The 15,417-nt window shown below is 34.4% G+C and overlaps 1 protein-coding gene across 2 annotated transcripts in view; it reads right to left on the bottom strand.

The window, feature by feature from the left end:
- ADAM10 (ADAM metallopeptidase domain 10) overlaps positions 1-15,417 on the bottom strand; it is a 166,823-nt gene that overhangs the window by 89,851 nt on the left and 61,555 nt on the right. For both annotated transcript variants that reach the window (XM_036903016.2, XM_057488845.1), the window contains exons 3-4: positions 12,304-12,422; positions 10,243-10,401 (exon numbers count right to left, since the gene is read on the bottom strand). In XM_036903016.2, coding sequence (XP_036758911.1) covers positions 10,243-10,401; positions 12,304-12,422 — 278 coding nt within the window. The remainder of the gene's footprint in view (positions 1-10,242; positions 10,402-12,303; positions 12,423-15,417) is intronic.

Below are 15,417 nucleotides of genomic sequence, written 5' to 3' on the forward strand. Positions count from 1 at the left end.
ACAGGGCACGCCTCCCCCTCCCCACAGGGCTTTGGGCTGCCCAGATGACTACCCCACGTGCGGCAGGGCAGGAAATAAAATCGGAAGCAGCACCAAGGAGGGCAGGGCAACCAGCAAGCAGGAAGGGACATTGTTCTCCCAGCTAACACATGCGCCAACTGCCCACGACTACCTCTATAGCCATGAAAAGGCAGTAAGAATCTGATCCAGTGGAGAATCACCCAGACAACCCCTGAGAAGGAGCCTGGGGAGATAGATTTAACCAAATCTTCCTGAAAAAAAATTCAAAATAAAGGTCATAACCATGCTGATGGACCTGCAGAGAAATAGGCAAGAGCTAAAGGATCAAGTTAGGAGGGAGAATACAGGAATAAAACAATCTCTGGAAGGACTTAAGAGCAGACTGGATGAGGGGCAAGAGGCTGTTAATGGAATAGAAATCATAGAACAGGAACACAGAGAAGCTGAGGCACACAGAGATAAAAGGATCTCCAGGAATGAAAGAATACTAAGAGAACTGTGTGACCAAACGAAACAGAACAATTATTCACATTATAGGGGTACCAGAAGAAGAAGAAGAGAGAGAAAAAGGGATAGACAGTGTCTTTGAAGAAATAATTGCTGAAAACTTCCCCAAAGTGGAGGAGGAATTGTCTCTCAGACCATGGAAGCCCACAGAACTCCCAACGCAAGGGACCCAAGGAGGATAACACCAACACACATAATAATTAAAATTGCAAACATCAACGACAAGGACAGAGTATTAAAGGCAGCCAGAGAGAGAAAAAAGGTCACCTACAAAGGAAAACTCATCAGGCTATCATCAGACTTCTCAACAGAAACCTTACAGGCCAGAAGACAATGGCATGATACATTTAATGCAATGAAACAGAAGGGCCTTGAACCAAGAATACTGTATCCAGCACGATTATCATTTAAATATGAAGGAGGGATTAAACAATTCCCAGACAAGCAAAAGTTGAGGGAATTTGCCTCCCACAAACCACCTCTACAGGATATTTTAAAGGGACTGCTCTAGATGGAAGCACTCCTAAGGCAAAATAGATGTCACAAGAGAAAATAAAATCACAATAAAGAAAACAGACCAACCAAATACTACCTAAGGCAAAAAATAAAATCAATTACTCACAAAAGCAGTCTAAGGAAGTGCAAAAGAGTACAGAATAAAACACCTAACATATAAAGAATAGAGGAGGAAGAATAAGAAAGGAGAGAAATAAAGAATCATCAGACCATGTTTATAATAAATTAAAAAGCGAGTTAAGTTAGACAGTTAGGTAGTAAAGAAGTTACCCTTGAACCTTTGGTAACCACAAATCTAAAGCCTGCAATGGCAATTAGAACATATCTTTCAATAATCACCCTAAATGTAAATGGACTGAATGCACCAATCAAAAGACACAGAGTAATAGGATGGATAAAAAAACAAGACCCATCTATATGCTGCTTACAAGAAACTCACCTCAAACCCAAAGACATATACAGACCAAAAGTCAAGGGATAGAAAACGGTATTTCATGCAAACAATAGGGAGAAAAAAGCAGGTGTTGCAGTACTAGTATCAGACAAAACAGACTTCAAAACAAAGAAAGTAACAAGAAATAAAGAAGGATATTACATAATGATAAAGGGGTCAGTCCAACAAGAGGATATAACCTTTATAAATATATATGCATCCAATACAGGAGCACCAAATATGTGAAACAAATACTAACAGAATTAAAGGAGGAAACAGAATGCAATGCATTCATTTTAGGAGACTTCAACACACCACTTACTCCAAAGGACAGATCCACCAGACAGAAAATAAGTAAGGGCACAGAGGCACAGAACAACACACTAGAACAGATGGACCTAGAAGACATCTACAGAACTCTACACCCAAAGCAGCAGGATACACATTATTCTCAAGTACACATGGAACATTTTCCAGAATAGACCACATACTAGGCCACAAAATGAGCCTCAGTAAATTCAAAAAGATTGAAATTCTACCAACCAACTTCTCAGACCACAAAGGTATAAAACTAGAAATAAACTGCACAAAGAAAACAAAAAGGCTCACAAACACATGGAGGCTTAACCACATGCTCATAAATAATCAATGGATCAATGACCAAATTAAAACAGAGATGAAGCAATATGTGGAGACAAATGGCAACAGTACAAAGCCCCAACTTCTGTGGGATGCAGTGAAGGCAGTTCTAAGAGGAATGTATATAGCAATCCAGGCCTATTTAAAGAAGGAAGAACAATCCCAAATGAAGTCACAATTATTGAAATTGGAAAAAGAAGAACAAATGAGGCCCAAAGTCAACAGAAGGAAGGACATAATAAAGATCAGAGAAGAAATAAATAAAATTGAGAAGAATAAAACAATAGAAAAACATCAATGAAACCAAGAGCTGGTTCTTTGAGAAAATAAACAAAATAGATAAGCCCCTAGCCAGACTTATTAAGAGAAAAAGAGAATCTACACACATCAACAGAATCAGAAATGAAAAAGGAAAAATCACGACGGATCCCACAGAAATACAAAGAATCATTGGAGAATACTACAAGAGTCTATATGCTAACAATCTGGAAAACCTAGAAAAAATAGACAACTTCCTAGAAAAATACAACCTTCCAAGACTGACCAAGGAAGAAACAGAAAATCTAAACAGACGAATTACCAGCAACGAAATTGAAGCGGTAATCAAAAAACTACCCAAGAGCAAAACCCCTGGGACAGATGGATTTAACGTGGTATTTTATTAGACATACAGGGAAGACATAATACCCATTCTCCTTAAAGTTTTCCAAAAAATAGAAGAGGAGGGAATACTTCCAGAATCATTCTATGAAGCCAGCATCACCCTAATACCAAAACCAGGCAAAGACCCCCACCAAATAAGAAAATTACAGACCAATATCCCTGATGAATGTAGATGCAAAAATACTCAACAAAATATTAGCAAACCAAATTCAAAAATACATCAAGAGGATCATACACCATGATAATGTGGGATTCATCTCAGGGATGCAAGGATAGTACAACATTTGAAAATCCATCAACATCATCCACCACATCATCAAAAAGGACAAAAACCACATGATCATCTCCATAGATGCTGAAAAAGCATTTGACAAAATTCAACATCCATTCATGATAAAAACTCTCAACAAATTGGGAATAGAGGGCAAGTACCTCAACATAAAAAGGCCATATATGAGAAACCCACACCTAACATCATACTTAACAGCGAGAAGCTGAAAGCTTTTCCTCTAAGATTGGGAAGAAGACACGGATGCCCACTCACAACACTGTTATCCAACATAGTAGTGGAGGTCCTAGCCATGGCAATCAGACAAAACAAAGAAATACAAGGCATCCAGATTTTTAAAGAAGAAGTCAAAGTGTCACTATTTGCAGATGACATGATACTGTACAAAACCCTAAAGACTCCACTCCAAAACTACTAGAACTATTACTGGAATTCAGCAAAGTTGCAGGAAAAAAATTAACACACAGATATCTGTTGTTTACCTATGCACTAATGATTAACTAGCAGAAAGAGAAATCAGGAAAACAATTCCACTCACAACTGCATCAAAAAGAATTAAATACCTAGGAATAAACCTAACCAAGGAAGTAAAAGACCTATACCCTGAAAACTACAAGACCCTCTTAACTAAGAGAAATTAAAGAGGACACTAACAAATGGAAACTCATCCCATGCTCTTGGCTAGGAAGAATAAATACTGTCAAAATGGCCATCCTGCCTAAAGCAATCTACAGATCCTATACAATCCCTATCAAAATACCAACAGCACTCTTCAACGAACTGGAACAAATAGTTCTAAAATTCACATGGGACCACAAAAGACCCCAAATAGCCAAAGCAATCCTGAGAAGGAAGAATAAAGTGGGGGAGATCTCGCTCCCCAACTTCAAGCTCTACTACAAAGCCACAGTAATCAAGACAATTTGGTACTGGCACAAGAACAGAGCCACAGACCAGTGGAACAGAATAGAGACTCTAGACATTAACCCAAACATATATGGTCAAATAATATATGATAAAGGAGCCATGGACATACAATGGGGAAATGACAGCCTCTTCAGCAGCTGGTGTTGGCACAACTGGACAGCTACATGTAAGAAAATGAAACTGGATCACTGTCTAACCCCATACACAAAAGTAAGTTCGAAATGGATCAAAGACTTGAATGTAAGTCATGAAACCATAAAACTCTTAGAAAAAAACACAGGCAAAAATCTCTTGGATATAAACATGAACAACTTCTTCATGAATATATATCCCTGGGCAAGGGAAACAAAAGCAAAAATGAACAAGTGGGACTATATCAAGCTGAAAAGTTTCTGTGCAGCAAAGGACACCACCAATAGAACAAAAAGGCATCCTACAGTATGGGAGAATATATTCATAACTGACAGTTCCAATAAAGGGTTGTCATCCAAAATATATAAAGAGCTCACGCACCTCAACAAACAAAACGCAAATAATCCAATAAAAAAATGGGCAGAGGAGCTGAACAGACAGTTCTCCAAAGAAATTCAGATGACCAACAGGCACATGAAAAGATGCTCCACATTGCTAGTCATCAGAGAAATGCAAATTAAAGCCACAATGAGATATCACCTCACACCAGTAAGGATTGCCACCATTCAAAAGACAAACAACAACAAATGTTGGCAAGGTTGTGCAGAAAGGGGAACCCTCCTACACTACTCGTGGGAATGTAAATTAGTACAACCATTGTGGAAAGCAGTATGGAGGTTCCTCAAAAAACTCAAAATATAAATACCATTTGACCCAGGAATTCCACTCCTAGGAATTTACCCTAAGAATGCAGCAGCCCAGTTTGAAAAAAGACAGATGCACCCCTATGTTTATCACAGCACTACTTACAATAGCCAAGAAATGGAAGCAACCTAAGTGTCCATCAGTAGATGAATGGATAAAGAAGATGTGGTACATATACACAATGGAATATTATTCAGCCATAAGAGAAAACAAATCCTACCATTTGCAACAACATGGATGGAGCTAGAGCGTATTATGCTCAGTGAAATAAGCCAGGCAGAGAAAAACAAGTACCAAATGATTTCAATCATAGGTGGAGTATAAGAACAAAGAAAAAACTGAAGGAACAAAACAGCAGCAGAAACACAGAACCCAAGAATGGACTAACAGTTACGAAAGGGAAAGGGACTGGGGAGGATGGGTGGGAAGGGAGGGATAAGTGGGGGAGGGGAAGAAAGGGGGAATTATGATTTGCATGTATAATGTGGAAGGGGGGCCACGTGGAGGGCTGTGCAACACAGAGAAGACAAGTAGTGATTCTACATCATCTTACTACGCTGATGGACAGTGAGTGTAATGGGGTTTGTCGGGGGGGACTTGGTGATGGGGAGAGTCTGGTAAACATAACATTCCTCATGTAATTGTAGATTAATGATACCAAGAGAGAAAAAATAAAAAATAAAAAAGGAATGAACCAGTAATATACAAAATGGCATGGATGAATGTCAAAATAACTGTGCTAGGTTACAGAAAACAGATTTTTCTAAAGAGTACACAAATGTGTAATTGTATTTACATAAAATTCTAGAAAATTCAAACTAACCTGCAGATTAGTACCTGAGAAAAGAGGGGTTGAGAAGGAAAGATTATACTGAGTAGGAAGAAGCTTTGGGGAAAATGGATACATATACTACCTTGATTATATTATATATATATACCTCTGTGTGTGTGTGTGTGTGTGTGTGTGTGTGTGTGTGTGTGTCTCTGTGAACATAGATGTGTACCTATGTTAAAAATTATTGCATACTTTATATGTAAGCAGTTTTACAGTATGTCCACTTTTCCTCAATAAAGTTTTTTTAAAAGTAACACAAACTAGAAAGATTTGATAACCAAATGCAACATGTGAACCTTGTCAGAATACTGTGTTGTTTTTTTTAATGAGACATTCTTGTTCAGGAATTTGCGAAATATGCCTACAGACTGCTTAATAAGATGTTATAAAATCAATGTTAAATTTCTTGGTATAAAGTTGTACAACCTTCTTAGAGAGTCACCCGTCAATATATATCAAAATTTAAATATCTGACAACTCTACTTCTAGGAATTAATCTTACACAAATAATCACATAAATGTTAAGAGAAAAAACTGTGCACAATAATGTACAATGCAGTAATGTTAAACAGCAAAAAAAGAAGAAACAATCTAAAAGTCCATTTAGTTGATGGACTGATTAATATACATTCATCAATGAAACAACTATATTATGCAGTCATTTAAAAGAAAAAGATAGTTATATTTATTGACATAGAAACAAATCTAAGATACACTGTTAATGCAAATTAAAATCATATGTAAGTTAAAATCTAAAGGGCTATTCATGAATGTTAATGGTGGCAGACATACTTCATCATCTACTTGATTCACATGCAAAAATGTGTATTTTATACAGTTATTTGATAATCAACAAAACCAAAAATATTTCCAGCTATAGAGGAAAAGTAGTTGAAAATTATCAAATTTTAAAAGTGGTAAGAGGCATTACTGATCTGGTTTAACACCTTTATTTGATAAATAGAAAATGAGACACAGCTACTTGCATAAGGTCACAAAGTTATTCTAATGCATAATCCTGATTTCCCTTCTAACTGCTTTCTCATACATATGGCATACCTCAGTTCTTTCGACATATTACTTCTTGTTCTTTCTCCCTATCATGTCTCCCACTAACTTGTATGATCTTGAGCAAATGAATTAAACCCTGAAACTGTTTTAACTAGTTGATCTGTAAGGTCACCTTTAAAGCCATGATTCTAAGACTCTATAGTTGCTGAAACCAGAAAAATCAACATTAATAAATTCCTAGTCTAATGGCTGAGTGTAAATATAAGATAGCAAGATCACTTATGGAGATTATCTGTTTAATCCCCGAATTTACAAAGCATGAACACAGGCCTAAGCGGAATTCTTACCTTGTCATAACTGTTCACAATTCTATGTCCTAGGAGAGAGTTCTTTTTTTAACTACCTAAGTACAGAACTGAACAAGTATGCATTTTAAGCTGATAACTACACGTAGTTAACACCATCACATCTAACTGGGTATCAAAGCACATAGAGAAGTTATTACATTTTGCTGAAAATTGTTTCTGTGTTCTGGTACAGCCTCTGGAGCTATTCTAAGGCTCCCCAGAATAGCAGTACCATTTTCCATGGTGGTGTCATGCATTTATGCTTGCAGTCGCAAAAACACTATTCATGGGAGGGTAGCCACATTCTCATCAGAACTCCTACCCAAGGTTGGTGTACCTCCCCTGTCATTTGATTCTGGTGAAAACAATACATTACAGGGACACCAAATTTACCAAGCATTTACACAGTGATCTGATAACACAGTAATTTGGTTGTGAAAATAAATTACTGACACTTAGGCATATTACATGAAAGTAATAAATATATTAATGAGACATCCTCTCCCTCTTAGTTGTAAAACAAAACATCCACTGCCACATATATTAAGGAGAGAATTTGGCTTAACACAGCAATAGATGAAAATGTGTGATTTAGGGAAATTTATAGATTGTACAAAAGCCTTAGAAATCCTTGGTGGAATGGCAGTGAGAATTTGCAGATTTCTTCCAGAAATAAAGCAGAGCACATGGTTAAGAACCATGAGCTCCACCATCAAGTGACATAAGTTTTCCAAGATTTAGTTTCCTCATCTATGCAATGGAAGTAATATGTGTGTCTTTGCCTTATTGGCTTACAGTGGAGATTAAATGAAGTAACACAAGCAAAGAACTTTATATAGCACCAAGTACACACTAAACAGTAAGTACTCTTACTACTACTACTACTACTACTACTATCACCACTACCACTACCACTACCACTACTACTACTACTAGAACCTTAAGTATTAAAGAGAAGTTAAAGGGCCAATTTAAAGTCATCTGTCCCTTAGAAGAGGCATAAGCCAACTACAGCCCACTGGATAAATAAGCCCTTTTATAAGGATGATTTTTGTATTTCTAAATGGATGAAAAAGATTAAAGAATAATATTTTATCATGTAAAAATTAAATGGTAATTCAAATTCTAAGTGTCTATAAAGTTTTACTGGAACATAGCTGCACTCATTCATTTACATATTTTCTGTGGCTGTTTTCAGACTACAATGAATAGCTACAACAGAGCTCATATGGCCCATAAAGCCAAATATATTTTCTAGCTGACTCTTTACAGGAAAAGCTAGCAACCCTGATCTAAAATCTAAAATATATCAGCAATTAAGAAACCAAAAGGTTATGACATGGGTGTTTTGTTTTCTTAAACCATGGTAATTTGACAGATTTTCAGATAGTTTTTCAAAAGTAATTATCTAAACTTATAAGCATTAAAAACTCTTTCAAGGCAATTCTACCCCATATTCTCATTCTCATATCACATTCCATTTATCAGAGAAAGTTACAAACAGAATCACTAGTATTTTTAAGCTCTAATACCACTATTAGTATGTAATAAGAAGAACGTGTAAAGGTCTTACCAGGAACATATATGTAATCAGATAAGTAAAAAATAAGAGCTGAAAACAATGATAAAGTTAAATGCCAAAAGGAAAAGAAAATGAAGTCACATCCAGTGTCACTGGTCCTACAAGCTAACTCATCATGTCTGAGGAACAAGAAAGGCTGATGTAAAGGAAGATATTTGGAAGTTACTGTAAGATGCAAAATGGAAAAACGCAATTACAAGGCAAGGAAGAAATAAAATTGTGAAAAAAGAACCGACTATGCTTAAACTACACATAAATACATAAAAGAAGGAGGGAATCGAGAAAGAAGATGCAATATAGAAATCTTAAGAAGCAGAAAGTTTGATTACAATATGATGGAAGGAAAACATGAGTTTAAGATATGTCAATTACTCTCTTCCTCTCCTTTCTTTCCCAAAAGGTCTTTGATTTTCAGAAAACATAGGAAAAATGTTTCAAGGTTTCATTAAGTACCTACAAAGAACCTGCTCCAGAGATAAATGATATTTGGAATGTTAAAGGAGCAAAAGAAACAGAAATTTCAGTTAGAGAACTTATATACCTTGACAAGGAAACTAAACCTCAAGAAAAGGTTAAATTACTAAGAAAATGACAAAGTAACATACAAATCAAGTAGATGATAATTCTATTGGCAGAAAGAAAGGAAGGTAACAGAATTCACATTCCAACTTGTAAAGTAGGACTGTAGCTTGGAGTTTGAGGGGAGTTTGAAATACCAGGAAGAGAAATTAGAAAAGGAACCAAATACGGATGAGTAAAAATATGGGCAAATAACATTAATAAATTTATGATTTTGCAAGTAAATAAAATCATGAATGCATCCTATCTAGAATTATTGTACTATTTTCTATAATAATCAGTATCAGAGATAACATGCAATTAGTTTGAAGTAGGGAAACTGTCAGAACTGCTAGAGGAAAAAGTCAAAAAGGTTAAGACTTTACTACTAGTATACTACTAGGGAGAATAAAATTACTGACAATAAATTTCTGGCTAAAGAAAGAAAAATGAAGCCAGGAGGAAGCTGCCAAAGTAGGAACATAGGCAAAAAATTAAGAGACTACTCTAATTACCATCAAAAACAAAATATGAGTATTCGAGAGGCATGTAAATTAGAGGAATGTATTTCTGTGGTATTTCATTAATGCATTCTCATGATTAGCTGACTGTTGATATATACACAATAGACTTAATAGGTTAAGTCTAAATATATTTCTACTCTTAAAACACAGAAAAAGAACTCTCCCAACAAATTACCATCATATAAAGACCATGAAGGACTTACAAATACAAAAATACCTAAAAGATCCCTTAAAATACTAAGAAAATATCTACACTTAAATTTACATAAGAAGATAATGATGCTTTACAAACACAAAGGCATTATACCACTAAATGACTGGCTGATACCAGAATACAGAATTTACAGTTCAACCAGAGCTGGGTGACTGTTAGTTCAAATAAAATTGGTTGGTATCAGATCAATATTGTGAGACTGGCATGGATTGACAGGGAAATTGCCTCATTATAAGATCGAGACATAGAAAACAGTTCAGACTTCATTTGTCTCCACATAGTTTTGACTATTTATATGCCTATTTGCAAAAGGTTACTCGGCAAAATTTAAGTACTTACTAATATCATCTTCATGATAAATGACAGAGTGAAATGGCAGAGTTCGGTCTTTAATATATCTTTCTGCTGGCTCAACATAGAATGTGCCACCACGAGTCTGGATGAATCCTTCAAATCGTCCATCAAGAACAGATCCATGGCTAAAGCTTCCTTCTTCACCTATTAATGAAAGCCACAAACTTAAAAATTTAATTTGCACATGAATATTAAAAGTTCATTCTCCTTTAAAAAGCCATTCTTACATATTTTTAAAAACCTGAATAGAAATTTCTTGGAGAAATTAATTTTCACATAAAATATGTTAAGCTGAAATTGAGGTATAAATAGCAACCTGTACTTAGTTAAAACATATACAATCACTAATAACAACAATGAAAAATAGAGTATCTTGTCTTATTGACAATCATATTCCCAGCGCATAACCCAGTGCTTGGCATGCATTTGGTAGTCGTTCAATAAATAATTGTTAAATTAACTTAAACTTAGAAAGAGGAAAGCAGATCCACTGATAAAATATATACTTTCAAAGTAAAGGTATTTAAGAATCTTTTGAATTTTTGCTGTAATTATCATAGGAAAGTTCCTTTCCCATCTGATATATTCTGCATGAGTCTTTTAGCTTCATTTTTTATAAATACATTTTTCAAATAACAAAAATCAAATACTTCAGAACCAATTTGATTAAAAGTATGCCAACAATCCTTTTTAAAATTCTGGACAGATTTGTTATACTGCCCCATCAATTATACTTCTCCAGTGATAATAAGGAAAAAGGTCTTTTTGGTTCTTCACAAAGAAAAGCTGAACACCAAACATCGAATGATATGAGGAGATGGGAAGTAGGAAAGAGGACTTTAAAGGTTAAATTAACCTGTTAAATTTTTCTTATTAAAGCAAAAATCAGGCATTATGCAATTTCTAAGTTGTAGATTAACATTAATTAGTTAACTCTGAATTAATCATGACTAAAGCAAAGAACACAAAATATTGGTATTGTAAATGACATGATTTTTATCTGCGAACTCATTTAGTCTTGCACTTTTCTTTACCACTGCCTAGCAAAAAAGGGCAGGAACTACTAAGTTATTTGCCCAGAGAGATAAATGATCAAGAAAATAATAGAAAACTAATCTGACATTTAAAACTCTAGACTGACCAGGAAACACTTTCCTTTGGTTACCAAATTATGAGAGTAAAAAAACTTTTAATTTATTAATGAGGTTTACTCTCTAAGTGTGAAAATTTAAGTACAGAATTGCCTCATATATCTGGCAAAATAAAAAAATAAGGCACATTTCTTTAAGCACTTAATTTTTCATGTTATAATTCTGAGTGGAAACCTAATACATAAAAATGAAATTTAACTTTCAGCTAACTACCTTAAGAACTGAGGATCACCCTGAGTATATATTAATGTAACAGAGTTATAACACAATGGTATTTTGCCTCTCACTAATACCTCCAGAAGACTCTTGATTTTTTTAGTTTTTTCATGATTTATGTAATTGCTCTGTTCTTCCCACACAACTAAGCAATGTTAAGTATGCTCTCCATTTCCCCAGTACCTTTTCAATCTGACATAGTAAGAGAAATTTGTTAGAAGTGTGAAAAAAGTATAGATTTTGAGGAAGGAAAACCCTGGAGAATTTTTCTGTGAATGAATTTGTCACATTACTTTGGGCTGTTAGGATGATCTTTACAGTTCCCTTTTAGACTTTTTCCTCTTACAAAAACACAGTGAAATTATTACTAATTTCTTGCTTCTCGGAAGATATGAAGTTATAGAAGTCATTAAAAAAATATTTTTTAATCTAACACTTCAGAGGTATTGAGAGTCAAAAATTTATACCTTTCAGAAGCCAGACCCTACATTATTCACTGTTAAACATACATGTAAGGTTAGGTCCAAGATTACTTCATTCTTCAAAGACCATTATCCTTCATGAAATACTCAAATCTCCTCAGAATTTATCTTACCTTTCTGAAATATTTGCTTATATTTCTACGTATGTATTTCCTTGTGCCGAAAAAAAGAAAAGTGTTCTCTTAAGGTTAACTTACCATAAATATGTCCAGTGTAAATATGAGAGGTATCATAATCAAGTACTTTATTTGATGTTTCTACTTTAAATTCATCACTGAAAAGGGACGTGTCCCTCTTCATGCGTAAGTTAAAATGTCTGAAAAACAGAATAGTAGAAGAGGGAAGAAATGAAATTAAAAGGATCCAAATTCTAAGGAATTTTTTTTATAAAAAAGTATGCAAAATGTGGACTGTTTCACACAATTTGTCTATTTTGGAAATATACTAACCAAGATCTTATAAAAATTCTGCTCTGAATTTCAACCTAGTAGCTGTAATACAAGTCTAAATTATATACAACTAAACAGTAACTGTCTAGGATGTATTAAAAAATGAATGCCTATTGGCTGATTCCTACATGACAAAATTAGATCATTCCAAGGGTAACAAGCTTCTTGACTCCAAAATACTATTATTCACCACTGTCTTCCCTCTCTCATCATTTTGAAGCTTTGCCATTTTCCCCTACTTTCACAACTCAAATAAGATAATATAGGGAAGTGGTATCTATATTAGATACTTAATGTCTTTTCTCAGAAAAGCAAGTATTTATGCATGCTTTCTTTTACACACACACACATACACAGTGCCCTTTCAATTCCTTTATCTTTCCCTGGGGCTTCTAGTTCTTCTAATTATCTCTGGACCTTCCTCAGTTCAATGTGGGAACCAAAAAGACCATGATAATAGCTGAAGTCATACTCATTCTAACTGTCCTCTATAAAGGAGAGGGAAAGACCAGAATATTATAGTAAAATTAAATAGAGAATGTAAAGTTTAGAATGAAATTTGGGATCAAATATTAAGCCTAAAATTTACTATCCCAGGATTCCTGTCTGTTGAATGAAGATAATACATTCTATCTTACAAACTGTTTTAAGGATGATTAAAAGTTATAATGTATGTAAAGTTACTAACACTACCTGGTACACAGGAAATGTATAATAAATGGCAACAAATAAGCTATCATTACTAACTCTTAAAAGTATATTAAGTCTCTTTAATAATTGCCATAAAAATCTGCATATAACACAATTTCTAGTCAATGAATCTGAACCCAAGTCTTCAATTGGCAACCCCCAAAAGTTAGCAGGGTATGGAGTAACTAGAACTTTCATATACTGCCAGTGGAAGTACAAAATGGTGCAATCACTTTGGAAAACTGGAACTTTTTTATGAAGTTAAATATACAAAAACACTACGACCCAGAATTCTACTCCAAGAGAAATGAGAACATAAAACATGTCCACACAAACAAATGAACACAAATGTCCATAGATTATTCATAATAGCCAAAATCTACTGGAAACAACCTAAATGTCTATGAACAAATAGATACAAAAAAATTGTTGGTTATTCATATAATAGCAACCTAAAGATCAAACTACTAAACATGCATTTTTGTGACAGCACAAAAGAATCCACACAGTATAAGTCCATACATGTGAAATTCTATAACAGGTAAAACCTATCTGTAGTGATAGAAAGCTGAATAGTTGTCTGGGGTGTAGAGAGACTAAAAGCAAAAGAGAATAACCAACTTTTTGCAATGACAGAAAGCTTCTATCTATATTTTGATCAGAATGGTTACACATGTGCATTTGTCAAAACTTACCTCAAACTATACAATTGAAATGAATGTTTTATTTTATGTAAATTGCTTCAATAAAGTTGATTTTAAAGAATAAAAACCAACTCGTTTTTCAAGTGAATAGGGGTCAACAGGGTACACACGCTAGTTGGCTTCAGAAAGTACGCCCCTTTTGAACATAAACTATTTTATCTCTTCCTTCATTTCATGCTTATCTTGGTACACTTTTATTCTGAGACTGTATTCATTTTCTAGTTGCCTAAAACTCTCACCAAAAAACTCCAGGGCTTCCCAGGGGCTGTGGCAAAGACTCATCCCTGAGGTTCCAATCTACTCCAGGAAGTAACTGACTGAGGCAAAAGCACCTTCTAAATGGGAAGTCCACAATTGGAGTTAAAAACAGACTATCCTGAACAAATGGAAATCTGCCTGGATTGCTGTTGCACTTCCTGTCTTTTCATAATATTGCTTTCACCAACTAATAGAGAGGAAATTCTTGATCATATATGCAAGTATAAATACAGACATTTTTTTTAAAGGACAGTATTTTGAAAAATCATTAATTTATCATTATGTAAACTTTTAATTTCCTGTATAAATACTATTTCTAAAACAACAACTTTGTTAAGCAGACTAAACACTGAATGTCCAAGGGCTTAATATGTTTATCATTCAAGGTTATTCAGCAAAATTGCTATACCCTGAAACCATTTTAAGTTACAGCATTAGCATTCTATTTGGTTAAAAAAAAAATGGGGAAAAGCATCAGAAAGGCATTTTAAGTTCAATATAAGAATAGTCGACCCTACATTCCCTACCCCCCAAAAAAAGTTTTACATCACCTGAAATGTCTAAGCACCTAGCAACCCTAGAGGGATGTTATAACAGAATTTAAAAACACTTCAAGTAGGTCCTTTCCAACCCTGACAGGTATCATAGTAAGAAAATCATCTCACATGTACAAAACATTATTCTCAATGTTGATTTTTAATTGAATTAAAACCATATATAAAATCAGTTCTCAATTATGCATTGCAGAGTCAAGTAGCAGTATAGATAATAAAAGAAAAAAACATTTGATTTAAAATGTAGATCATATTCCCAAAACTCATTATTTTTATTAATATCAAAATTAATTTGCATTTAAAACCTGTATCAACACAAAAAGGAACAGAACGAGGGTGAGCCGGAAAGGCAGGTAAAAGGTAGAAAGAAGCCAGACTGAATTAAAAAGTCTGTCCCAATCTACTAAATAAAGTACAAATAAGTAATCAGAAGCTGAACACAATTTAGTCCCTTAAAACTAAGCCACTGGATTCCAGTTCCCTAATTTTAAATCACTATCATCTGTTGGATAGTTCATATATCTTCATGTTATCTAAATATTTCTATACATTACAAATTCTTGCAATATTCCTATTGGATAGCATACTATAAAACAGTAATAAAAATTAGCTGACTAATCACATTCTACTTCCCCTATTTCTCAACAAGCCTTGAA

The sequence above is a fragment of the Manis pentadactyla genome, chromosome 11 (genome assembly GCF_030020395.1).
Source record: "Manis pentadactyla isolate mManPen7 chromosome 11, mManPen7.hap1, whole genome shotgun sequence".
NCBI lineage: Eukaryota > Metazoa > Chordata > Mammalia > Pholidota > Manidae > Manis > Manis pentadactyla.